This window comes from Hydra viridissima, unplaced genomic scaffold, assembly GCF_058129835.1.
Source record: "Hydra viridissima isolate aposymbiotic clone 2 unplaced genomic scaffold, HvirCarnegie_v1 scaffold_10, whole genome shotgun sequence".
Classification (NCBI taxonomy): Eukaryota; Metazoa; Cnidaria; class Hydrozoa; order Anthoathecata; family Hydridae; genus Hydra; species Hydra viridissima.
Window position 1 is genome coordinate 16,962,575 of NW_028324309.1, and position 26,031 is coordinate 16,988,605.

General features: G+C 30.0%; 2 protein-coding genes across 2 annotated transcripts; one reads left to right on the plus strand and one right to left on the minus strand.

Annotated features, from left to right (window-relative positions):
• Window positions 1-509: 509 nt before the first annotated feature.
• LOC145195262 (ATP-binding cassette sub-family A member 2-like) lies at window positions 510-21,351 on the plus strand. The gene is made up of 41 exons (XM_090099682.1): window positions 510-599; window positions 1,099-1,302; window positions 1,963-2,056; window positions 2,156-2,270; window positions 2,354-2,484; window positions 2,660-2,781; window positions 2,986-3,315; window positions 3,724-3,825; window positions 4,000-4,062; window positions 4,201-4,560; window positions 4,898-5,664; window positions 6,177-6,399; window positions 6,644-6,982; window positions 9,325-9,651; window positions 9,786-10,027; window positions 10,370-10,450; window positions 12,119-12,315; window positions 12,453-12,638; window positions 12,951-13,180; window positions 13,411-13,453; window positions 13,595-13,787; window positions 13,938-14,789; window positions 14,993-15,098; window positions 15,287-15,398; window positions 15,836-15,896; window positions 15,979-16,153; window positions 16,357-16,472; window positions 17,189-17,336; window positions 17,474-17,597; window positions 17,816-17,945; window positions 18,355-18,475; window positions 18,703-18,771; window positions 18,887-18,993; window positions 19,090-19,231; window positions 19,319-19,453; window positions 19,553-19,659; window positions 19,818-19,910; window positions 20,028-20,133; window positions 20,348-20,488; window positions 20,578-20,841; window positions 20,925-21,351. The coding sequence occupies exons 2-41, from the start codon at window positions 1,237-1,239 to the stop codon at window positions 20,949-20,951; spliced, it is 7,347 nt and encodes a 2,448-aa protein (XP_089955808.1). The 5' UTR covers window positions 510-599; window positions 1,099-1,236; the 3' UTR covers window positions 20,952-21,351.
• Window positions 21,352-21,850: 499 nt separating this feature from the next.
• LOC149883402 (uncharacterized) lies at window positions 21,851-25,067 on the minus strand. The gene has a single exon (XM_090065681.1). It carries the CDS (start codon window positions 24,906-24,908, stop codon window positions 22,233-22,235), a length of 2,676 nt encoding a protein of 891 aa, XP_089921807.1. The 5' UTR covers window positions 24,909-25,067; the 3' UTR covers window positions 21,851-22,232.
• Window positions 25,068-26,031: the final 964 nt, after the last annotated feature.

The window sequence follows — 26,031 nt, forward strand, 5'->3', positions numbered from 1 at the left end:
TTATGCTTTTGTACTATTCAATAAAGTTTTTAACGTTAGGGTCAGGAGTGGAGGCGGGGTTCCAAGTTGGGTCATGATCCAACCATCAATTGTGATAAGGAGGGGGGGGGGGGGTTCAGCCCTGTCCAAAGCCTCAATTTCCACACAAACTTTCCTTTACTTCTTCTTTCTTCAGTATATGTGTATACAGTGATATGCTTCAGTAATAAGAGTAAAATTTTTAACAGTCGCGAACGTGACATTTTGTAATTACGAAATGAGTATATCTTTACACTACTTTGTCTTATTATATCTAAATAACTATAGGTATAATTGAGCAAAAAAATGTGTTCATTAATTATTACTGATTAATTTGAAAATAATTTCTATTATAACTCATTACGTGCCTAAGCATGTTAAGAATTAAATTTCTGTTTTTACGCCTTTACAATCTAACTCTTCATCTTAAAGCTACACTTCTTCTCAGGTATCTTTTTTAACTTTTCCCTGATAAGATTTGCTGCCAAAATAAATAATATACGCTTAACAATAAAAATTTTATTGCGTCAAAACAAAAAATTATCTTTTTTTACTTAACTTTTAATGCTGGCTGAAAATTTGTAAGTATGTTTATTTATGGGTTTATACAAATAAAAATTTATATGCAAAACCGCTGGCTGGTTAATACTTATTTTTACCTAATCATAATATTTATATCAGTTTTGTATCTTTTGTCAGTAAAATTGTATATAGTGTTGACCCTCTTATAGTTTTCATTTTGTCTTCTTTGTAACCCAAATCGTAATTCAAATTTTACGTTCTGTTTCAAGACTGGTTTGACCTATCTTGAAACAAAAATTCAGATTTGATCTCTTAGTTGAAAAGCAATATTTCAAGCAATATTTTTACATTCGATTCAAAAAATATTCCAATTTTTTTTTTTTTTTATTGTTGTTTTGTTTTTTTAATATATCTAAACTAGGTTGGTTATATTTGTGTTATACTTTACTATATCTAAGATGCAACACTATGAATAATCAATAAATAAAATTTATGCAGTTTTTATTTTTTGTTTTTTTCTGTTTTATTTTTTTTTTTTAACTTCTATTTTAAATATAGTTTACTATTTAAAAAAAGAAAAATACTCAGAAAGCCAAACTACATAGTTTATCATTTTGCTTGTGTATGTTGTTGCTGATTGCTGGTTTGTTGCTGAGAAAATAACAACAAGCATTTATTATGTTTAAATGAATTAAAATGGCGTTCTTTCATCAACTGAAACTTCTTCTTTGGAAAAACTATACACTGAAAAAAAGAACACCAGTAAGTAATTTAAAATATTAAGTTGGTTGTTATTTTTTTGACATTCAAATTATCAACCTCCAAGTTCACTATTTTAATTTACTTCAAATATTAACAGAATAAGCAAAAAAATATGTTATTGTTTGATATTTAAGGTATGCTCAATATTAGTGAAGTTCTGCATTTACTTTTTATACAACTTGTCAGATTGCTTCCATTAGGTACTAGGTAATTATTTATAGCAGCATATATCCTAAAAATATAGATGTTTAAGAAACTTCTGGCAACTGGAAACTTTTATTTTGGTAATCAAGATAGCATTAACAATGTAAACCTGTTATTTTTTCCTGTGCTGAGTAATATTGCGTATCTAGAAAAAAAAAGCAGCCCAGTAAGTAATTGATACTGGCTTTTTGTAGCTAGTCCTTAAAAAAATTTTGAATTATTAGAAACAGGAAATTGCTTTTGATATATATATATATATATATATATATATATATATATATATATATATATATATATATATATATATATATATATATATATATATATATATATATATATATATATATATATATATATATATATATATATATATATATGTATATTGCTTTATGTGTTTATAAAATTTTATTTTTTGATTATATATTAAAAAAATTTATAGTTTTATTCTTTTCTTAGTTTATTCTGTGTATTGAGTTGATTGTTCCTCTTATACTGTTCTTAATTCTTGTGGCAATTCGTATTCATAGACAACCTTCAAATAGTAAAGGAGGTATGGTGTTTTTATAGTTCATGTTAAGATTTGAAAATATGTAAATTTGAAAAACTCATGGTTAAAAAAATTTAACATTTAGGATTTTTTGTATTTCAGACTCATGGTATCCTAATGCTCTCCCTTCAGCTGGTATTGTGCCCTTATTGCAATCATTTTGCAAAGGTGGTAGTGAAATTGACAGTAATGGTTACAAATACTATCCAAATGCCAGGTTTTGTAACTAATTTGGTGTAGTAGTTTTAATGATTACTAAAAACTACTTTTGTCATTTGAATGTTTAACTTATTTTTACAGCATCAACCAGATACTTTCTGATATCGTAGATGTGTCAAATACACCAGTGCTCAGTGCATTAATCGACTTTAAAGAACTGGAAAAAGATTTTTTACAGTTTAATTCAGATTTTTTAAGCATGAAGATTAAAGGTTTGTCAATTTTTTTTGTGGAAGATAGTAGTGATGATCTTGCATTTAAGAATTAATTTTTTCACAATGAAAACCTATTTTTTATTTTGGCTTATCAAATACTAATATAAAATTGTGTTGATCACAATAATAATAAAAAAAGAAAAAAATACAATTTAATTTTTAACATGTTTAGATTTTCAACTTGCTAATGTGTTTGACAGCAAGAGTTCCTTTGAAATGTTTCTTATAAAAAACTTATCCATGCCGGAAAATCTTGTTGCTGAATTGATGAATGCAAAATTGAATGGTTCTAAGGTCAAGATATTTTAGTTTAAGAATTATTTGTTTTAAAAAATTTTAAAGTGTTTGTTGAGTTTGTGTTTTAGAAGGATCTTGTTTTTTGAGACTAAATATATTGTAATAACTAATATAATTAGTAGCTAATAAATACTATGTATATAATAATTATTATAATGTTATTTTGTATCTAACAGAACAGGATTGTTATTTGTCTTTTAGGCATATATTTTCCTTCTTGAAAAAAATGATGAGCTATATGACCTTTTTATAAAAGATTATGCAAATGGCAGCTTTAGAATTGATGATACATTAAAAAAGGCTATGATGTTTCAAGCATTATTTAATCCAACTTTATTGCAAAATGGACCTACTTTAATGCAATTTATCCCTAACATTGGAGAAGTTCCTGTATTATCTGCAAATATGCCAGAGCTACAAGCGTTAAATAATTTTTTTAAATCACAGTATTTTTCAGTCAATAATATCCAATCGTCTGTTTGCTCTCCAGAATTTTATGACTGGTTTAATATTGGGCATGAGAGTAACAATGTAAATATTTATATATATGTATGTTAGGGTTATAATATTTTTGTAACCTGTGTTTTTGAATCATTAATCCTTTATTGTCTACTCGATCCATATGGGTACCATCACTTTATATCAAATCACTTTAGATTGCTTTAAATCAAAGAAAAAATGATTTCATGGATTAATTCTTTTCACTTGTTTTCTTCTCCATTTTACATTTTACATAAAAATTTCATTGAGCTCATATAAAGTGATGGAATCCATATGGATCCCATGGACAATAAAAGGTTAGTTGAAAACTTATATCAAGTATTTTCAAGATTTTTATGTTGTTCAAAAAAAGAACAAAAAGCTAGATAGTTAGGTATGTTCCCTTAACGAAGGTGTTTTATATCAAAGTATAAAAGCCATTGTATTTAAATTACTTAGGTTTCATTTCAAAAATTCTTATGCAACATGAGCACGGAACAAATTTCTACATTATCAAAAGAGTTAAATTTATCATTAAACTGGACAAAGCTTGGTGAAATGGTGACACTTTTTAAAACAAATTTCATGAGTTTTTATCTTAAACTTCTACTCTGAATAATATTAAGTTTTTGAATTGATTTATTCTAAATATCAACATTTTGTTGTATTATCTTTTAACAGCTTCTCAAAAACATTCAGATGGTTAATATTACCTTAAATCTTTTTTTTTTTTAGCTGAATATCAACACCTCTACAATGGTTAATTACAATGAAAAGGCAGCTCAAATAAGAATCGATGTAATTTTTTTATTTTAATTCGTTTTTAATTTGATTAATTTAGTTTTCTTAACCCTTAAGATGAAATTACCTTTATGATCTAAGTAATAGTAAGTTGATCAGATGCTGTGTAAATTTAAAAAAAAAATCTTTTAATAGCTTTTAAAAATGAGCAAAATTGAGGATGCATTCAAAAAACTTGCAAAGCTGGCAAAAGATATGCAACTAAACTTATCAAATATTGAAAGTAGAGTCAATGAATCTCGCTCACACCAAACTGAACAAAACATGAATGATCTATGGTCAGTTATGTCACCAATAATTTGTGGAACTCCTCCTGAAGTTGGTTATGAGGAGGATGGCCATTCCAGGCATAGAAGACATGATTCATTATCAGATTTGCTTAGTGGGTCAGGAGATTCTACTCGAGCTTTGAAAGTTATGCTTTACATGATGACAAATGATCCCATGATCCTTTACTCACCAAATGGTACTGATGCTGATAAAATAATCTCAAAGGTTTTAAAAAATTTATCTTTGTATTTTTATCAAAAAGTTATCTCTTAGTGTGAGAACGGCAGTAATGCTGGTACTTAAGACACTCTTAATTTTGCTTTTCAAAAACTATTGTAAGAGAAAAATAAACATCAGTTGTAATTATTCCACAAAACATAGCAGCCCTTTTGCTGCTTTCTGAACTGTTAAATAGAAGAACTATACTTTAACTTAAACTTCCTTGATTCAAAATCTATTCTATTAGTTAACATCTTGTCTAAGATTTTAATTTTAACTTAAAAATTCAAAATTTTTTTTTTTTGTGAATGTTTTAAAGTTAGCACATCTTAATTTGTTTCAGTCTGCACGCATCCTTACCACTATGAAGTCAAGCAAAGAGTTAGCCAAGAAATGGCTGTCTATGTCTAAGGATTTCCAGTCCTTTTTATCTCAAAATCAAACACAAATTTTCCTAAAAGATTTGATTAAATTTGTCGATCATTTCCCATCGATGAATGACAGTTATTTCAATGGAGAGTCTGAACTGTTCAATATTTCGTCTCAAAAAGTCCAAGAACACATGTTATCAAATGACACTGTGGGAAAATACTTAAACCCTTCCAAAGATCTTATTAAGCAAGTTATTAATTCTTTTATTTTATCCAATGATCAAAATAATATAGTGTTAAAACAAATGAGATTAGTAGATTATATGGCTCAAGGTTGGGTTGCTATTTTGGACCCAATGAAATTAGATCTGTTTAATGGTTTCCCAAATGAAACAATGATGCTGAACTATATTGATAATGTTACATCAAACAGCAATGGCAAAAAACCTATTCTTTCAGCTATTGTCTTTGAAAATATCAATTTTGATGGAAGTCTGCCAAAGCATTTGTTTTATCGGATTAGAATGAATAGTCTTATATTACCCTCTACTGAAAAAGTTCGTACACCATATTGGGTTCCTGGTGGTCGTGGTGGTCAGTCAAACTACTTTTACTATGGTTTTGCATGGCTTCAAGATCAAATTGAAAGAGCAATCATAGAGGTACAGACCAATCAAACTATTGTATCTCCTGGGTTGTATGTCCAAGAGATGCCCTATCCGTGCTATCTAGATGATAAGTAAGTTGTGTTTAAAACTCATTTTACTGTATGCTTGTGTTTACATTAAAGTAGCCTTTAACTTGTGAAAATTTTGGGGATTGCTTGCTTTGACTCTTTCAGGTTGTGCTGTTTTTGATTAAAAAACACTATGCAATCTAGAATCAAACAAAATTTAGATGTAACAATACATCTTCAAGCTCTCCTTAAATCTTTTAATAAAAATTACTTTCGATAAGCAATAAATTTCTTTCTTTTTTCAAAATTAAGAGTATTATTTCTGTTAACTAAAAGATAAAAAGAAATTCATCAAAGTATATCATAGTTACTAAATACATATACTATTAAGAGTATTTTATATTTATGTATGGAATCTAAATTTTTTTCTTAGTGATGTACCAAATTGAATTTTTTTTAATGTCAAAACTATGTATTATTTCTAACTTTGGTTTAGCATTTTAGTGTTATTTCTAACTTTGGTTTTACTATATTTATATGTTGAACATTAATACTTGTCTTCATTGTGCTTGTAGCTTTATGTTTGTACTGCAATACATCATGCCTTTATGTGTTGTGGTTTCATTTATCTATACTGTGGCCATTCTCACACAAAGCATTGTTTATGAGAAAGAACACCGTTTAAAAGAAGTTATGAAAATGATGGGTTTAAGTAATGCAGTACACTGGACTGCTTGGTTTATAACAAGTGTTACAATAATGATGGCAATCGTTATTTTAATGACAGTTGTTTTAAAGGTCAGTAAATAAGGCTCATGGATTCTGTTTTTTTTTTCCTTTTTAAAAAAAAACGTAATTTCAAATAGTTTTAAGTTTAATACAAATATACATTTTATCTTTTTTTTGAAAAGTTTTTTTATACTCAAATGATAGTTGTGTTCCATAGGGACATTTTAGCTTCTCAAATATTAGTTAGTTCTACAGACCAACAGATAAATTATTGGTTTTTTAAAACCTAAAAAGTAGTTTTTTTTAAATATAGTTTGGTGGCATCCTGAAGTACAGCAATACTGTGATTGTATTCCTTTTTTTAACACTCGCTGCTCTTGCAACTACCAACTTTTGTTTCCTAATCAGCATTTTCTTCTCAAAGGCAAAGATTGCTGCTGCATGTGGTGGTATCATTTACTTTGTGACATATATGCCATATGTCTTTATTTCTGTGCAAGAGGGTGGTAGCCATCCACAAAAAATAGATGCAGGTTACAAATCACTGGCTAGTTTATTTTCTACAACAGCATTTGGATTAGGAGCAAGATATTTTGCACTTTTTGAACAGAATGGTGTAGGTGTTCAATGGAACAATATTGCTACTAGTCCTGTGAGTTTTAGTTAATTTTTTTTTCTATCTTTCAAGATCATTTGTGTATCTTTCGAAATCTTTTGTGCATTCTTAATCTCTTAATGTAAATCTTTATCTGCTTTTTTTTTTTTTTTTTTTTAATTTAGTTTTAAATGCTGCAGTGGGTTTTTAAAATATGTTCTGAAGTTGTTTCTTCTTTTATTTAAAAATTTATAAAATTTGTTTATTAATAATATAGTGTTTGTTACGTTCAAAAATAAAAAAAACTTTTTTTTTTTATTTAAAAAAGTTTTTTTTTTAACCGTGCATTGGGTGAGTTTATAAAAGATGATTACATAACTGGGCTTATAGCTACTTGTTATTCTTTAAGACAATTTAAACAAAAAAAAATTTTTTTTTAATTTTGTTCAAAACTAAATTAATTATAATTTGACTGAGTCTTGTAAACTGACAAGGTTAAAAACCATGTTACCACAAAAAAGTTATATATGAGTGTTCTAATTTTTAAATAAAACATGAATAATTAATTTTCTTATAGGGTTATACTAGTTCTTAATGTAAAAACCAAATTTTATACAAAACAAAATGCGTAGCTAATATTTTAGCTACCTTTATAAAGGAATATAAAGCATAAGCTTGAACATGACACAAATTAAAGTGAACTTGACACGAATCAAAGTGAACTTGACACGAATTAAAGTGAGCGCTTTGATTTTGTAACTTTTAATCTGAATTATTACTTAAAATTTTATTTAAAATTAACATTAAATTTTCACAAGGTATAGAATCCCTTTTTTTTTCTTTTTTTTTTTTTACTGTAAATTGCAGCTTTATGCTTCATAATCAGTGTATAAGTGCAGGTTTATGTTTCATAATCAATTTAAAAGTTCAGTTGTATTTATTAGCTACAACATAGATATTGGTATTAATAAAAATGGCTAATTGTATTCTGCCAGAGAAATTTTGTTGCATTTAAACTATCTATGTAAGTAATTTAACAATATGCTGTCTTTGATATAGAAAAGTTTAGCTAAAAAAATCATGAAGTGCTGTATAAGTTGCGGTGACTATTTGGACCCATTCTAAATAGCATAAAGTCTTGACTTATACACCAGTTCATACAGCAAATATATCTAAATGAGCTACCCTAACTTGTTAAGATCTGATAAAGAAGAATTGTCATTAAGTAGCCAGTGTAGAAAGACAACATTTGCAATCTTCTTTCTTAGTTTTAAATGTGCTAATCCAAAAGTCTAAAAAATCTTTTTTGTTCCTGCACTGACATTTAACAATCAAACAGTATTTATTATTATCTGATCCAACAAATTTGTAGATATCCACCAATTTATTGATGACATATTTAATATAGATTCATTATACAAAAAGGCTCTATCAAATAGGGCAGACTTTGCGTACAATTTAAATAATGTCAGCAATAGTTCCTTGAATTCTATATCTACAAATTTCACAGTCTATTTTTTTATTGTTTGCATTTTTTAAAAATTTTATAAAAAAAAAAAGTTAAAAATTAAGTTAAAATATTTTCATGGTCCAGTGTGTTTCAGTAGGAAGTGAGGATTTTGTTTCTCTTCTCTTTAACATGATTCAACAACCAAGGTGACACCCAACATGTGGTGATTATCTCTTACATTACTTTGGATTCACATTTTCATTATTTTCCATTTGCTAAAAGATAAAAAAAAAAGATAAAAAGGAGTGAAGAGGAGCAAAACTACTGTTTAAAAGTGGTCATCCGAAACGATGTTTTTTAACATTTTGAAAATTCTTTGTGTTTATCAGTATCATATATGAATCTACAAAGTTGAAGGTCAAACAAATCCTGGTATCTTCAGCTTGTTCTGGTAAAAACTTTTAAACATTTAAAAAAATAAGTAAAAAAATAAATAATAAAAATAATCAGCAGAAGTCAAGCAAATTAAGGTCTAGTTGTTGAAGTTTAATTAAAATAACATTCACTGTATTTATTAATTCACTGTATTGAAGTTATAAGTAAATTGTTAAAGAGCTTATTAAAATCATATCAAAATGAAAATGTAGTCAATATAGCATTCACTGTATTGATATATGAATGTTAAAAAAAGTTTTAATAGAAAGAAAATAAATATTAAACATTACAACATGTCCCAGAAACTTTTCCAATATGAATCTAAATCTATTAAGTTCCATTTGTTTCATATTCCAGATCATTTCTAGAAGTTTCTGCAAATTTTTCACAAACTCAATCCTTTTAAATCCTTGAATTACAGCATTAATGTTGATTTTAAATACTGACACGCATGCACACACATGAAAATTTTTTTTTTCAGTCATTTGGCATTAATATATCTTTTTTTTTAAAGGCTGAAGATGATTCATTTAATCTCAGTCAAGTTATATTAATGTTTGTGGTTGATATCTTTCTTTATGCAATTTTGGCCTGGTATATTGAAGCTGTTCATCCTGGTACTTATGGAATTCCTCGTCCATGGTACTTTCCATTTCAACTTTCTTACTGGTTGGGTCCAAATGTAAAATTAAACTCTAAGCTGTTTGGTTACTTCAATTCATACAAGCGTATTCAGTCAACACAAAACTTAGGTGAATCTTCTAATACACCTGCCCTCCTTGCAATGGAAGAGGAGCCATCACATTTAAAACTTGGGGTTGTCATAGATAGTTTGTTTAAGGTATATTTTATTTTCTATAAAGAACATTATTTTTAAAATTTAACTGATGAAAATGATAAAATGATATAAAAATATTACTTCTATGAAGTGATGAGAAAAATTTTTTTTAAAAGTTTAAGCATATTTGATCTTAGACATATGGTAAGGGAATGTCAGCAGCCATTGATCATCTCTCATTAAACTTGTATGAAGGGCAAATAACATCTTTTCTTGGTCATAATGGTGCTGGAAAAACAACTACTATGTCTTTACTTACAGGATTATTCCCTCCAACGTCTGGAACAGCTCTGATATATGGAAATGATATTCATACTGACATGGATAAAATTAGAACTAGTTTGGGAATGTGCCCCCAGCACAATGTGTTATATGATAAGTTAGTTCATTTCTTTTGTTTAAGAAATTTTTTTTTATTTGAATTTGAAATAAAAAATCCAGGGTAAAACTTAAGGCCTTATTTTCATTTAAGAACTCATGCTGTAAAAACTTTTTAACTAAGTGTGTTTTACATTTACTATTTTGATTTATGATTTATTGTAGTTTGTTTTATTGCAATTTTTTCTGTATAAATAGTGATAAAGATTTTTATAGTTATAAAAATATATTAATATGTGTTTCACCTGTTTTAGTAAATATTTTGATTATTTTTGGCTTTTTTTTTAAATGATTTTTTCCTCTAGAATGAACATTTATTTATAGCTATTATTGTTTCTTCTAGAATGACTGTTGAAGAACATCTATGGTTTTATGCTCGTTTAAAGGGTATGCCAGACGAAGATGTTCAAGAGGAAACCAATAAGTAATGCTTTATTAATTTAATACATTTTTTTTTTGTTTAATTTTGTTCATTAAATTTGTTAAATTTAGATTTCTTTATATCAATGGATAAATTAGAAATCAAAGAGTAAAGTATAATATGTAATAATTGTAATTATTTAACCCATTGACACACAAAGTCGGTGAATCGCCGGTCTACTGCATTATGGTATTGAAACACTAAACTGTCTGTCTTTACGTGGTCATTTTATGCATAAAAAATCAATGTCAACAATTTTATTCATGTAAATATTACTCATAATTTAGTGTTAAGGTTTCTTTGAAATAAAAATTTGTAAAAATTAAATAGTGCTTTAATTAACAAAATATGTAAAAAAAGTTGTGGTGGAATGGGTTAACTACAGGATGCGGCAGCAGTTAGCAGACTAATTTTTGGCTAGGTTTCATAATGTAAATAAAAAACTTTTTAAGTCAGTTTTTGTTGGTTAATTTTCAATGAACGTCTTAGGTTTGAATAAAATTGTAAACAAAAAACATTTTAGTTAAAAGTTATGCAACGGAAGCCAAAAGTACTGATGTTTTAAATTCGATTCACGTGGGTTTGCCTGCAAGTGAAGTGATTTGAATTTATAGAATGACTAAAACTACATTTTACAAAGTGAAAAAATCTGATAGTTCTGAGAGAGCCCAAATGCTCTCTCCAGTAAACAAAAAAGTTGATAAAAAGTTCACTGAAAAGCTTAAAAAGCATGTTGGAAAGAATCCTACTATGTCCATCAGAAAGACAACAAAAAACTGTTCAATGTTGATGACAGGACAGCTAGAAGAACTTTAAAAACACTTTGAATAATCAGTGTGCCCTGACCTATATGGCAACTTTTAACAAAAAAGCTAAAAACTTTGAGATTGGGGCAATCAAAGAAGCTTCTGAATCAGCAGAAGGGTGACAGAGCACCACCTGTTTGTCATACCAACCACACTCAGTCCGTCATGATGCTAGAAATGATTGCTTCTACTGGACAGAAATGTCCACCAATCTACATTAAAGAGAAAGATAAAGTTACCTTTGATGTGTGTATCAGCTTGCTAAGATATTGTGTGGTGCCATGGCTGAATAAGACATTCCCAGGAGGCAATTACATCTTTCAACAGGACAATGCATCCTGTCATGAGTCCAAAAAAACCCAACAATATCTTCCGGACAAAATGGCTAATTTCTGGCCCAAACATTTTCGGCCACCATCCTACCCTGACCTGAATTCCCTTGACTACAATTTGTAAAGCGCAGTTGAGAAATAAGGCTTGCAAAAAGGCCCACTCCAGTGTCAATTCACTAAAGTCATCTTTTACTCGTGAATGGAACTCAATGTTAAGGGACTATGTAATTAGCACCTGCCACTCCTTCTGTTCTAGGCTTGAAGTAGTGATTAAAAAAAAAGAAGACCTTATTGAATGTTAAGGGAAAAGCATTTGTCTTCAACTTTTCTTTTATCAATATTCCACAAATATAATTTTTTAGTGCTTTAAAAGTTCATTTTGAAAAATGTTCTAAAAAGTTTGCAAATTGCTGCCGCAACCTTGTAGTTTAAAAATTATTATAATAAATATTATATTAAATGCATAAATTAACAAATATTAGTTAATTATTTAATTGTAATTATAATATGAAAAAGTTTAATTAATTTTAAAGGATTCTAAAAGACATAAGTATGCCTGAAAAACGTAGCAGCAAAGTAAATACGTTATCAGGTGGAATGAAGCGAAAACTCTCTGTTGCTATAGCTTTTGTGGGTGGTTCACAAACAGTGATCTTAGATGAACCAACCGCAGGAGTTGATCCATATGCTCGGAGAGCTATTTGGGAACTACTTGAAAAATATAAAAATAGTAAGTATTTATTTTATTTTTTAATCGTATATCAGTTTTTGGTTCTTTCCATCAAATTTTGTCATAGCCTGCATTTTAAAATTCCTTTATATGGAGTTGATTGTCTATAAGAAATTTGTAAAGTGTAATTATTTTAGATAGAACAATACTATTATCTACCCATTTTATGGATGAAGCTGACATACTTGGTGATCGCATAGCCATCATTTCTCATGGAAAATTGCGCTGTTGTGGCTCTTCATTATTTTTAAAAACTAAGTTTGGTGATGGCTATCATCTTACTCTTGTCAAGGAAGTGAAAAATTCTTCAATGCAATCTGATGGTAGTTCAAAATATATTCAGACTTTTTTTTTTTTGACTGTTTGCTTTTTATTTACATTATATAATATTTTTTCTAAGAAAAGAAAAAGAGAAAGGTTTGGGAAAATAATTACTTTTTGTCTTTTTTTCTTCCAATGTTCAAAACTTAATGTGATCAAATTAAGTTGGGCTCTTTTACTACTTTTTAATGTTATTAGGATAAAAATGGAGATAAGCAGCAATTACACATTTGCTTAAATAAAAGTAATATTGTTTTTATTTACTGTAACTAACCACTTAAAAGTAAATCTTTACTATTTTCACATTTATTTAGGCAGAGGTTTGTTATCTAATAACAATGTCACAGAGATCACATCTTTTATCAAGAGTATTATTCCATCTGCACAGCTGCTTTGTGAGACAGCTTATGAAGTATCTTATATATTACCTGACAAAGGTAAAGATAAAAAGGGAAGGCTCAAAAAGCTTATTAAAAGGTTGGAGGAAAGAAAGGAGGAGTTAGGATGCTCTAGCTTTGGCCTACATGATACTACACTTGAAGAGGTACACTTTTTTTATAGATGAGTATATCTAATTTTCTTACCCAGAGTTAAAAAATTGTTTTTGCCAATGTCTTTTAGTAAATCAAATTTAAACATGAAAAATTAATCGTTAGTTAGCATTAGTTTTCTTTGTGCAACTTAGTTATTGCTGTTTTCTAGAAAAATGTGTGATAGATCAATTTTACATTATCATTATTAATGTAGTGTTAAAGATTGCATTAATTGTTGCAGGTATTCTTGAAAGTTACAGAAGCAAATGTTCAAGGAGAGAATGGTATCATTTGTTTTTATATTTTTTATTTTTTATTTTTAAAAAAACTAAAAGTTTGAAGAATGTCAATCTCTGCAACTTTTATTCCATTTTGAAACCTTTGTATTTTATTTTATTTCTCTCTTTTAACATTTTTTTTTAAAGAATTTACAACAAATGTCGATACTTACTTTGAAAAAAATTTTTCAAATTCAAAAAATCTTATGCTCAATGAAAGATTAGAATCTGAGAGAACCCCTGAGTCATCTTTCAAAGAAAACCAAACACAAGGTTTAAAAAATGGTTCAGCTAAATCAACACATGTTCGTTCTTACTCATCAGATTCAAGTAGCATTAGGTACAATATAAAATTAATATGTTTGATGTTACATATGTTTAGTGTTATATATTTATGTTATATATGCTTGATGTTTGATGTTAAAAATGTTTCATGTTATTTATTATTCAAAAATAGAATTTTGTGATGTAAAGTTGTGTTTTTGCTTAGTTCACCAAAGCTTGTTCACAATGGAAGTTGTGCTCACCGACGTACACCTTCAGGAAATTATTGTGGTCATCGACGAGCCCTTTCAAGTGATCTTGCATTTGCTTTACATTCTGGTAATATCCAACAATCAAGAGCTGGCATAAACAAAATAAAACAAAAAGAACTCATACCATTGACAAATGACAAAAATGAGTGGAAATATAATGCATCTGGCTCAAGGATTGTTAGCAAAACTCTTCATCGGTGGCAACAATTTTATGCTCTATTGCTAAAGCGTCTTCATCACACACGACGAAATATTCAAGGGTTACTTACTCATATTCTTCTACCTGGAATTTTTGTTTCAATAGCAATGTCTGTAGCATTGGCTCAACCTAAAGGAGATTCTTACCCTCCTCTTGTATTATCTTCTGCCATGTTTCACCCACCTCCATTTTACATTCCTTTTAGTAATAGCAGAAAAGGTGATTTAGAATTCTCATTCAAACTAGAAAATACTCTAAAACTGCCTTCTGGCTTTGGTGCAGATTGTGTTCTTAAAGATCATGTACAATCCAGTCACCTCGGAGACATAGAATATTTACAAAGACATGTGAAAAAGTATTTTAATAAGTTTTGTTATAGTAAAATTTATAAAGGTTTTCACAATATTAGAAGATCTTACTTCCCAAAATACGGAGCACAACCTACCTGTCGATGTAAAATTCCTCAATGGGTTTTTGAATGTGACAATGGTATTGAAGGAAATCCTGAAATGTTTACAACTGTTGCTCAAGATACTATGTTAAATATTACTGATCAAGACTTCAAAACCTACTTGTTAAATACAAACTATTTGTTTAAACGCAGGCGGTAGGTGTTTTTTCCCTTCATTTAAAATGTCTTTATTTTTCTTTGTATTTTTTACTTTTTTTTTTTAACTTAATATTTTTTTCTTTTCTTTACTGTTACTAATTATATAATAATTATATAATTATATTACTTATAACTATTACATTAATTATAGTCCTTTTTTATTGAAATAAGTCAACTTGTTTGATTTTAATATTTGAAAGATACGGGGCGTTGGGGTTTGGTGATTTGCAAAGGATTGTTACAAAAAAGCTGGATGAATCTCAATACGCAGATATTAGAAAATTGTTTGTTCGTCAGAGTGCACGTGTAAGTTGATATAATTTTTAATTGTTACAAAAAAATTGTTTACATTTGTCTACAAATTTTGAACTACAAAAGGATAAATATTTGCAATATATTTTAAATATATATGTTAAATATATATATTTAAAAAGCAAAATGTTAAAAAAAGAAATTAAATACTAGTGTGATGATTTTATACTTATTTATTTAAGGTATGGTTCAGTAACAAAGGCTTTCATGCTATGCCAACTTTTATCAATGCTATGAATAATGCCATACTTCGTGCATATGTAACACCAAAAATGGGAAATCCAGCTGCTTATGGTTAGTTTTTAATGTTACATGTTATTATTTTGTTATTTTATTGTTTAGCAATTTTCTTATTATGATTGTTTAAAATGTTAAAGAAATATTTTAAACAAACATAAGTTGTTCATTAAAGTTATTGTTTATTAAGTTTGCTTAAATTATCTTTTTAACTTTTTTTTTTTTTTTTTTTTATTCTTTTCCCAAATTTAAAAAAAAAATTAAATTTTTGATTTTCATTGTTTTAAGTTTTTCTGATTTTTTTGATTTAAAAAATTTTTTTGTTTAAAAATATTTGTAGTTGAACCATTTATTATTTGGTGCTTAATATTTTTTGTTACACTACTCATTCTATCATACATAATTTAATTATAATATATATGTTTAAACTAATTTAATAGTAACATTTGTTTACATTAAAATTTTAAGCTTAATATAACAGTTTTATTGCACAGGTATAACAGCTGTCACTCACCCATTAAATTCAACTCAAAACGTTCTTAACTTGGACTCTATGTAAGATTCATTTCTTTGCTTCTCGTGTTTTTTTTTGTCATAATTTTAAATTCTAAGTTTCTTAACTTTTGTGTTTGTGTAGAAAGCAAGGTACTGATGCTATTATTGCTCTCTTTGTAATAATTGCAATGTCATTTGTACCTGCAAGTTTTGTTGTATTCCTTGTCATGGAGCGAAAAACCCAAAGTAAGCATATTCAATATGTTAGTGGACTACATCCAGTCCTTTATTGGTTGTCAAATTACTTATGGGATATGGTAAGAAAAGTCTTTTAAAACATTCAAAGTCTTATTGAATGTTCATTTTATAAACTAAATACTATGCTAGTTATTGTTTTATTATTTTTTACTATATATGAAATTTTTTAAAATAAACTAAATTATGATGCAACTATCGAATCCTAATATAACATAATAAAGACACAGCCAATATGTTTTTTGTTTGTTTGTTTTTTTTATAGTTGACATTCTTAATACCTGCTGGTGCTTGCATGGTGATCTTTTATATTTTTAATGTACCAGCATATGCTTCAAGAAAAAATTTTCCAGCAGTTTGTGCATTATTCATTTGCTATGGGTATGTGGAAATTGATTATTTTTGTTTATATATATATATACATATATATATATATATATGTATATGTATATATATGTATATGTATATATATGTATATGTATATATACATATATATATATATATATATATATATATATATATATATGTATATGTATATGTATATGTATATATATATATATACATGTACATATATATACATGTACATATATATATATATATATATATATATATATATATATATATATATATATATATATATATATGTATATATATATATATATATATATATATATGTATGTATATATATATGAAGGGTGCAAGGGGAAAACCGGTGATGTCAAAATTTATTCATTTTGAGAAAACAAGAAAAGAAAGTTTGAACAAGCTATGCTTAGCTTCATAATTTTTTTTTTAGGTTTTAAGTTTAGTATTATCTGTTAATTTTTTTTTTAATGATTTATTTAATTGCAATGATGCAGCATTATATTTGCTATATAGTAGGGTGAATAAATTGAAAAATCTGAAAATGTGACATCACTGGTTTTCCCTTTGCACCCTTCATATATATATACATATATATATATATATATATATATATATATATATATATATATATATATATATATATATGTATGTATGTATGTATGTATGTATGTATGTATGTATGTATGTATGTATGTATGTATATATATATATTCATTACTTGTTCTTTCTAGTTGGTCTATTACACCCATGATGTATCCTGCATCCTTTGTTTTTCATGAAGCCAGTACAGCATATGTTGTTTTGATTGTTTTGAATTTATTTCTTGGTATTACATGCTTAGTCACAACATCCATTTTACAGTTGTTTCCTAATGATCATGTGAGCATGTGTTTTGTTCTTTAAATTGATTGTACAAAATTTCTTTTTGAGAAATATGTGTGGAATGTGTTTATTTAACAAGATATTTTTAAATTTTTTTTTTTTTATTAACTTTTTTTTTCTTTTGGTGCGTTTAGCAACTGGCACTTGTACTTGAAGTTGTCAAAGTTATCTTTTTGGTGTTTCCAAATTATTGTTTGGGCCGTGGTTTAATGGATCTTGCCTACAATGAACTGATGAACATGGTGAATGCTCAAATAGGTATGTTGATTTTTTTTTTTTAGTATTGTTTTATCATCGTATTTTCAGATCACTTGACTATACCATATTTCATTCTATGGTGTTCATGGTTGTAAATACTTCTTTTTTCTATATCATGTAACTAGTTATGAAAGTAAAACCAGGTTTTGGTTATTTTTTGTATTAATGAACTTAATTTTAAGAATGAACTTAATTTTAATATGGTTTTTTATTTTTAGGTCAGTTTGAAAAAATTCGGTCTCCGTTTGAATGGGAAATTGTCACTCGAAGTTTAGTTTACATGTTTACAGAAGGAATTATTTTTTTTGCGGCTACTCTGTTTATAGAGTATAAATGCATGAAAAGAAGGTTGGTTGTATTTTAAAGCAATATTTTTATCTTTTAAAAGGTAATGTTTTAGATCATATCCAGCTTTTAAAATTACTACTTAGTAAAGAGGTCAGAAATAGAAAAAAACCTCCTTTCCTTAGCTCATGTTTATCATTTTTTCTAAGTAGTACTAACTTTTGATATATTATTTTTTAATAATAGCTATATTTATTTAGAATTTTATTTGTTTAAAAGTGTTTCTGCCAAGTCACTTTATAAATATTTTTGTTTTTTTAACTAAAGGCTTTTAAAATTTTTGATGATTGTCTTAACACAGATTATTGCATCCTATTTATGCAGATTTATTAAAATATTCTTTCTAAAGTATTATAAGCTTCAATATTTTAACTTTGGTTATTATGAAATTTTAACTTTAAGTTTTTTATAGAGCTGCAAAGTCATTAGATGATAAACCACAAAAACAAGATTACGATGTAGCTTCTGAAAAGCAGCGTGTTATAAGCGGTGGTGCTGATAATGATCTTTTGCGTGTTGAGAATTTAGCAAAGGTACATAATATATATTGTTAAGTTTTTTTAGCAGAAGTATATATTTTTTTTGCATTCATATAATTTTATCTAACTCAAAAATGTAGTCCTAACTAGAAAGTCCTAACTAGAAAATAATAATTTTATTTTCATTTCTAGTTAATGTTTATAAGACAGTAAATACATATGCAATTTATATACTTGCAGTTATGTAATTTATGTTATTATTTTAATTTGCATGATTCCAGGTGTACAAATCAAGTCAAGGCAAACTTTTAGCAGTAAATAGACTTTACTTTGGTGTTGCTAAGGGTGAGGTAAGTGTATATAAAATGTTGATTGATTTTTTTAGTATTGATTTGGGTAATCATTATATAAAGCTCAACTTGTTTTGCTCTGACTGACTTATTGAAAAAAAAATTATTGTTTTAGTGCTTCGGTTTACTTGGTGTAAATGGAGCTGGTAAGAGTAGCACTTTCAAAATGCTCACTGGAGATACCAGTATCACTGCTGGTGATGCATATGTTGAAAATTATAGGTATTAGTTAAACTCTTCTTCTTTTCTTTCTGTATAAAAAAGCAGTTCACAGCTTTTAAATTATGCATCAACCTTTTTAAATGCTTGGTCTTTTAGTGTCATTCATAACTTACTAAATGTTTATTCAAAAATCGGTTACTGCCCACAGTTTGATGCATTGTTTGACCATCTCACAGCTGAAGAACATTTGTATTTCTATGCAAGACTCAAAGGGATACCAGAGTTAGAAATAAAAAATGTGAGATTCTTGACATTTTGTTTTCGTTTCCAAAAAATGATTTGCAACTCATTTTTTAAATTTTTTGGTCTTTTTACTCTTACTAAGGTATGTGGGTGGCTTATTAAAAAGATGGCACTGTCTCGTTTTGCAAAACAACGTTCAAAAACATATAGTGGTGGGAATAAGCGAAAATTATCAACAGCTATTGCACTTATTGGAAATCCATCATTAGTTTTCATGGTAAGAAATTTTTTCATCGTAAGAAGTAGTTTAAATTCTTCAAGAAAAGTTTGTCATTTTGTTGTATGGTATTCATCTTTTTCTTATTTGGATTACTAGGATGAGCCAACGACTGGAATGGATCCAGGTGCAAGACGATTCCTCTGGAACATCATTCTTAGCATAATACACGAAGGAACGCGCTCTGTTGTTCTCACTTCACATAGGCGAGTTTTTAAAAATTTGTTACTTTAACTCCTTCACTCACATCAAAATAGAACCTGTTCTAATTGTATAAAACTAGTTTTCGGACTTCAAGTTTGTATAAAACTAGTTTTCAGACTTCAAGTTTGTTTAGTTATTATCAATACCTTTAAAATTCTAGCATGGAAGAATGCGAGGCGTTATGCACTCGTCTTGCCATAATGGTCAACGGACAATTCCAATGCATTGGTAGTACGCAGCATATAAAAAGCAGGTATTAGTTATAGATTACTTAAAATGATACCTGGCCAGGTTTTGATAGTTTAAAAAAATATTCTTAAAGTATAAAAAAATTTTAAAAAAATATTTTTTTAAAGTGTATTTTGTTTAGATTTGGCGATGGATATATTATAGTAGTTAGAGTGAAAGGCTCTCCATCAAATATGCTTCCTGTTAAAAAATTCATGGAAGAACATTTTTTAAACTGTGTAATGAAGGTGCGCTTGTATACTTTGCTCCTGTTTTCTGTCGAATATTTTTGTTGTTCGTCAATGTGTTCTACAACTCTTTCTTTCTTCTAAAGGTTATGCTCGAGGTTACTCTGGGGTAATCTGCTTGCTGGAATATAACTTGCTTAGATAGCTAGTTTTTTTTAGATTGACCGTAGATTTTATTGTTTGTTTTATTTTTATAGTTTGCTTATTTTTTTAGGAAACTCATCACAACGTTGCGCAATATCAGGTACCTTCGGCAAGTAATATAACACTTTCGCACATTTTCAAAAAATTAGAAGAAGTGTGTGAAGATCTACTCATAGAAGATTATTCAGTTAGTCAAACGTCACTTGACAATGTAAACTTTTTTATTTACTTTATATTATTCAGATGTTTTACAAACTTTTTTTCCAATTTGTTCTGATTTTCTCTATTTATATTGTTTAGGTTTTTGTCAACTTCGCCAAGCACCAGAAAGATGCATTTACGCAAACAAACGCGTCATCAACACCGTTGAGCTCGCCAAAGTCTGCATTAAAAACTATAAAATCGAGTTGGTTAAAAATAAAGGCGTCGTTCGGTAGAAGTCGCCCCGTGAAATTTGAAAGATTTGTTCAGTTGCCGATGGACGAAGAATTAGGAATAATTGGAGAGAATGAGGATGAAATAATATTGTCCGCAGTGGATACCGTTTCTCTTCTTCCTGGATCTGTAAGAATATTTTGGTATTCTTTTTAATGTTCTCTATAAAGGTCTGACACAGTGAAAGTTTAAATGAAATCACCTTTTTTTAGGGACGCCTATCTTTTGAGATGACGTGAATTTGTTCTGTAATCATCTGGATGCAGCATCATCAACTTTTTTTAAATTCTAAATTCAACTTTGTTTAGTTGCCAACTGCAATTTAAAAAAAAAATTAAAAAAAAAATAAAGAGCAAAATTTTTAGATAAAATTTATTTTTATAAATTCCAGTTTTTATAGTTGAAGCCGTAAATTATATATTTTACGGAATTTTATTGTTTTTCTAACTTTTCTGTTACAGGAGGGGCATGGCCATCTTATATTTTTTACGCGACGTGCTTAACGGTTAAATATTTAATTTCTTTGTAATTTATTTCAAAACTTGAATTTCATGGAACATTTTTAATTCAAAACTTGAATTTCATGGAACATTTCATAGAACTTATTTAAAGAAAAAACTAAATATACACTTTTTTGCATCCTTTCTTCTTGGTCTCTAAATTGAGCATTCCGGATTTTCGTTAAAAAGCTAAAAATTTCTAAAAAATTTTCAATAAAGAACCCTCTCTGAGTGTCGGATGGATCGAACCTCTTTTATTCAAGAGTATCCCTTGCTCTTTCTTGCTCTTTCTTGCTCTTTCTCAAAATATTTATAACGATCTATTATGTAAAATACGAATCAGACGTGATCAATGATATATATTAACTAGATGTCCAACTCACTGATCTCTATAATGAACTGGATAGCGCAACTCCGAGCAAAACTTTTAATTTTTTGACGCCAAAATCGCCATATTGGAAAGCCCCAAAAATTTAAATCCCGTAAGCTTTAAGTTCTGTTTTTCGGCTTAATGCTTTAAATACACATATCAGATTTCAGTGCTCTGGGGCTTTCCAATATGGCGATTTTGGCGTCAAATTTGATATTAGAGATGCGCTATCCAGTTATTATAGAGATCAGTGTACTTTTTTCTCGCAATCAACAAGTCACTAAATAGCAATAATTTTCTCTTCTAACTAACTCTCCCTTTTTACAAATTTTCTCCTTTATATATACCCCATGCTTTTCCCAAAATATCCTTCCACAAACCGTCATAAATCACCACAAACACATATTTACAATTCTTATTGGTAAATCTATTAAAGCTATTAAATCCCTAACGTCATCAAATGTTCTAGAACTTTCCGAAATTACACTCCTCCTTGATCCTTACGGATCATCCAAATAGTAATCAAGGTATTTCGAAGGCATGCGCCGTTCCCGACCACTCCGTCGCAAAAGCATGTCGATTTCTTGGGGTCTATCTTCAGCGTCGATATTTTCCTCGTTCGTCTCTAATACATCTTTAATTGGATCTCCTTAGTTTTCAGCGTCCACTTGATCAGTTTCAACATTCATCTCTACTTCCTCATCAGGGATAATGTAGGGCTGAGTATCAGTTCGAGGTCTAACATGTTTCACATGACGCGGAATGCCGTTCACTTCTACGGTTTGGTTTAACGCATTCCGAGTTACCGTAGCTGGTTGCCACTTTGTATGGCACCTCGCATTTGGTGGTTTCAGCCAGACTTTATCGCCAATTCGAAATCTCTCGTTCAGGACATTTCGTGCAGGAAGATTCTCTTTTTTCAATCCTTTCACACCAATGGGGTAGCTGTATATTTTGCCCATCGGGCTTGCACCACTTTTGTCGGCTGAGACATTGTACCAATATAGTGCTTCCGGTATCGACATTTTTGATCGTTCTGCTATTCTCTTGATCGTACGGTGGTTTCTTTCCACAATTCCATTTCCTTCAGGATAATAAGCGGCTCTATATCTAATTTGCACTCCCCAACTACCAAGGAAACTCCTTATCTCTTTAGTCTTAAATGTTGGCTCATTGTCAGTTAATATCTCAGACGGTGCTCCACGTTCACAAAAAACAAGACGGAGTATTCGGACTATGGCAACACTTCCGTATGAGCTCGATAATTGTCGCCACAACGCGTATTTTGAAGGTCCACAATCAATTAGACTCAAAAACTTGTCAGTGCCATAATGCGTGATATCCATGGCCAATCTCTCCCAGTTTCCTTTAACATCCAATTTTCCTTTTTCCCACCGTATTGGCGCTGGATCTATTGACTGACATGGTTCGCAATTTTTTATCACACTTCGAACATCGTTTTCAGTAGCAGTCGGAATTGTTTTACGAACAAAATTTAACGTTCGATTCACTCCAAAATGTCCAGTTCTTTTGTGTATATTGGAAATAGCTTCAGCCTTCGTAGCTGCGACTCCCATGCAACTATTCCGACACTCTGGCACAGTCAGTTTGTTGAGCCATCTGCTGCGAACTCTAGTTAATGCGTCGGCCAAATTATCTTTAGAAGGAATGAGTTTCACCTCGACGCTAACATCGTATTCTTCAATTAGTTGTTGCAACACGCTCAGTCTTCTTCGAATCAGCATTTCCCCCGTCGCTTTTGATCTCAACCTTGATTTTCCCGTAAGGGCGTCAGAAACCCAGTGGTACACAGTCACGGAATCGGTAAAAACAGTCACTTTCTTCAGCTTCCACATCAGAGCCATATTCATTCCCCGTATCACAGCGTCTAGTTCTGCCATGTTTATATGAACATCAGACGTTTCTTTTCGCAGCCATGTTGCATCCTCCACAGTAGTCTCCCCAACTTGAATAAGAGCACCAATCGCTAAAGAACTGAGACTACAAATCACTCGCAACCAACCACACACGGGTAAATGTCCTACCAACTGTCCACAGATTGAAAACACAACTCTCCTGGTTAACTTTTGCGAGATAGCATCAACTCGATTCCCTCTGGACCACATCAGTTTGTTACCAACCTTGCGCACACACAATCCTAACACACGAACTCCATTATCATCAATCTGCTCACCATCTTTACTCTCTAAACCATATTTCAAAAAATGCCTCTTGACATAATCAAGACTCACCACACTTTCGTCTACGAAAATGTCGTCTACATAAGCGGACGTTCCCCTGTTCACTAATTCGTCTTGATCAATGACGGCACTCACAACGGATTTCATGATCATTGGCGCAACATTCAATCCGAAACCAAGTCGTGTCAAGCAATACCTTTTATTTCGAAACACCACTGTTTGGAACGGCCAAAGAGATTTATCAGTTTTTAGTTGAAGATAAGCCTTGCGTAAATCGATGATTGCTGGTTTGTTACCCATCCTTCTCCATTCTCTAAGCTTTTCGACACACACATCTGCATCTCTCGTGTATGCCTCAATTAAATCGTTAGCTTCTCTCCAGTCTAGAACAGGTCGGATTTTGTTGTCTTTGTTTCTCTGAATGACAGCCATTAACGGAATCTGCCCTTTGGGCGGCCCCAATTCATTTTCGTTGTACTCTAACAGCCATTTCCGATCAATCCATTCCTGTAGTTCGTTTTCATAGTCTGCTCTAGCGTATTGTGGAATTCCGTACTGTGCCACTTTATTATACAATCGGTTGGGGCCTTCTCCATCTCTCCATTTCCATTTGACTCTCCATTCAGCACCATTAAAAACTGCTTCATGATCTTTCTTTTTTATTTCGATTTTCTTGACTTTGTTCTTGTTCAAAGCCGTTGCTCCACAGTAACTTAATCCGAACTTCGCTTTTCCCAAAGGAGAGATGGATACTCCTCCTAGTAACTTAATGGAACTCATTCCAAGCATCATATCGACTCCAAACGGTTGGAAATCCACTAAAATAACCTGATCACGTGCTTTAATGCCATCAACCTCAAGAATCACGACCGCTGACCCAGTGCACTGATGAACCTTTCCTTCAAACGTTACTACCTTTTGAGAGTTTGAGTACCTACATTGACTTCTGGGCAGGAATTTTTTATTCAAAATTGTCTTCGAACACCCTGTGTCTACTAACGCTGTCGCAACCATACCGTTAACTTTCAAACGAATAACAGATAATGCGCTCATTCCACCGATGTTCAGGAGCGAGGTAGCGCAGATACCTCGCTCCTGCAATCGTTTCCCTGCACCTTCCAGCATTTCGATGCAATGTGTCCTTCCTCACCACATTTAAAACATCTAACAGTCTTCGGAGACAAGCTCTTCGCAAGCGAACAGTTCTTTGCAATGTGATTCAAACCTTTACAGTTGTAACACACTAACGCAGTTTTTGTAGCATGGCGTCTAGACACAGCGCCAACAGCATCACTGTCAATCACATTTGAACAGTTCATAGCAGCTCTCACTCTGGGTAACATTTTATCAATCGGGTCCATTACGGCTCGAAATCTTGATGATAAGACTTCTGGCAAACCCACAACAAACGCCAAACGCACAGACTCCTCTGATAATTTAGCTAGATAGGCTAATCGTCTTAAATCAGCTAAAAACACGTCAACTTTTTCTTCGTCACATAATTTTTGTTTTGTGAATAGTTCATATGCAGTGTAGGCATCTATAGAAAACGCCGCTAATAACACACGCTCGACTTCCACTACATCTTTTTTGACTTCCGCGGTTAAAGCATCGTACACTGCATAAGCAGCTTCTCTGAGAAGAATCGGAAAAAGTAGTTCAAGCTTTAAGTTCTGAATTTCAGCAATCACTTTTGTTCGTTGAATCCAAACAGCAGCATCCGAAGTGCCATCATACGTTTCAAACATATCAAACAATCTCATACTTGGTTCCATGGCCCGGTTAGCTTGTAGTTTTTTCTCGCAATCAACAAGTCACTAAATAGCAATAATTTTCTCTTCTAACTAACTCTCCCTTTTTACAAATTTTCTCCTTTATATATACCCCATGCTTTTCCCAAAATATCCTTCCACAAACCGTCATAAATCACCACAAACACATATTTACAATTCTTATTGGTAAATCTATTAAAGCTATTAAATCCCTAACGTCATCAAATGTTCTAGAACTTTCCGAAATTACAATCAGTGGTCTAACTTCACAAAAAATTCCGTAAGAAAAAGTGAAGTTTTTAAGTTTTTAGAACCGGTAGCCGTTTTATTTAAACTGACACTAATTCAATAATTTGTTTTGCTTTAACATATCACTGCGTCATTTCAGGCTGGCAAAACAAACCTGGCTGGCAAAAAATTTGCTTCACTGCGGAAGCGCCAGTTAGATATCTAGTTAATTTACATCATTGGATGTG

Excerpts from the sequence above, each read along its gene's own strand:
- LOC145195262 (XM_090099682.1), top strand. The coding sequence starts at position 1,237 with ATGGCGTTCTTTCATCAACTGAAACTTCTTCTTTGGAAAAACTATACA. Across the intron at positions 14,790-14,992 it reads TATTTGTTTAAACGCAGGCG|ATACGGGGCGTTGGGGTTTG; the intron begins GTAGGTGTTTTT and ends AATATTTGAAAG. Across the intron at positions 20,842-20,924 it reads TTTCTCTTCTTCCTGGATCT|GGACGCCTATCTTTTGAGAT; the intron begins GTAAGAATATTT and ends ACCTTTTTTTAG.
- LOC149883402 (XM_090065681.1), bottom strand. The coding sequence starts at position 24,908 with ATGCTGGAAGGTGCAGGGAAACGATTGCAGGAGCGAGGTATCTGCGCT.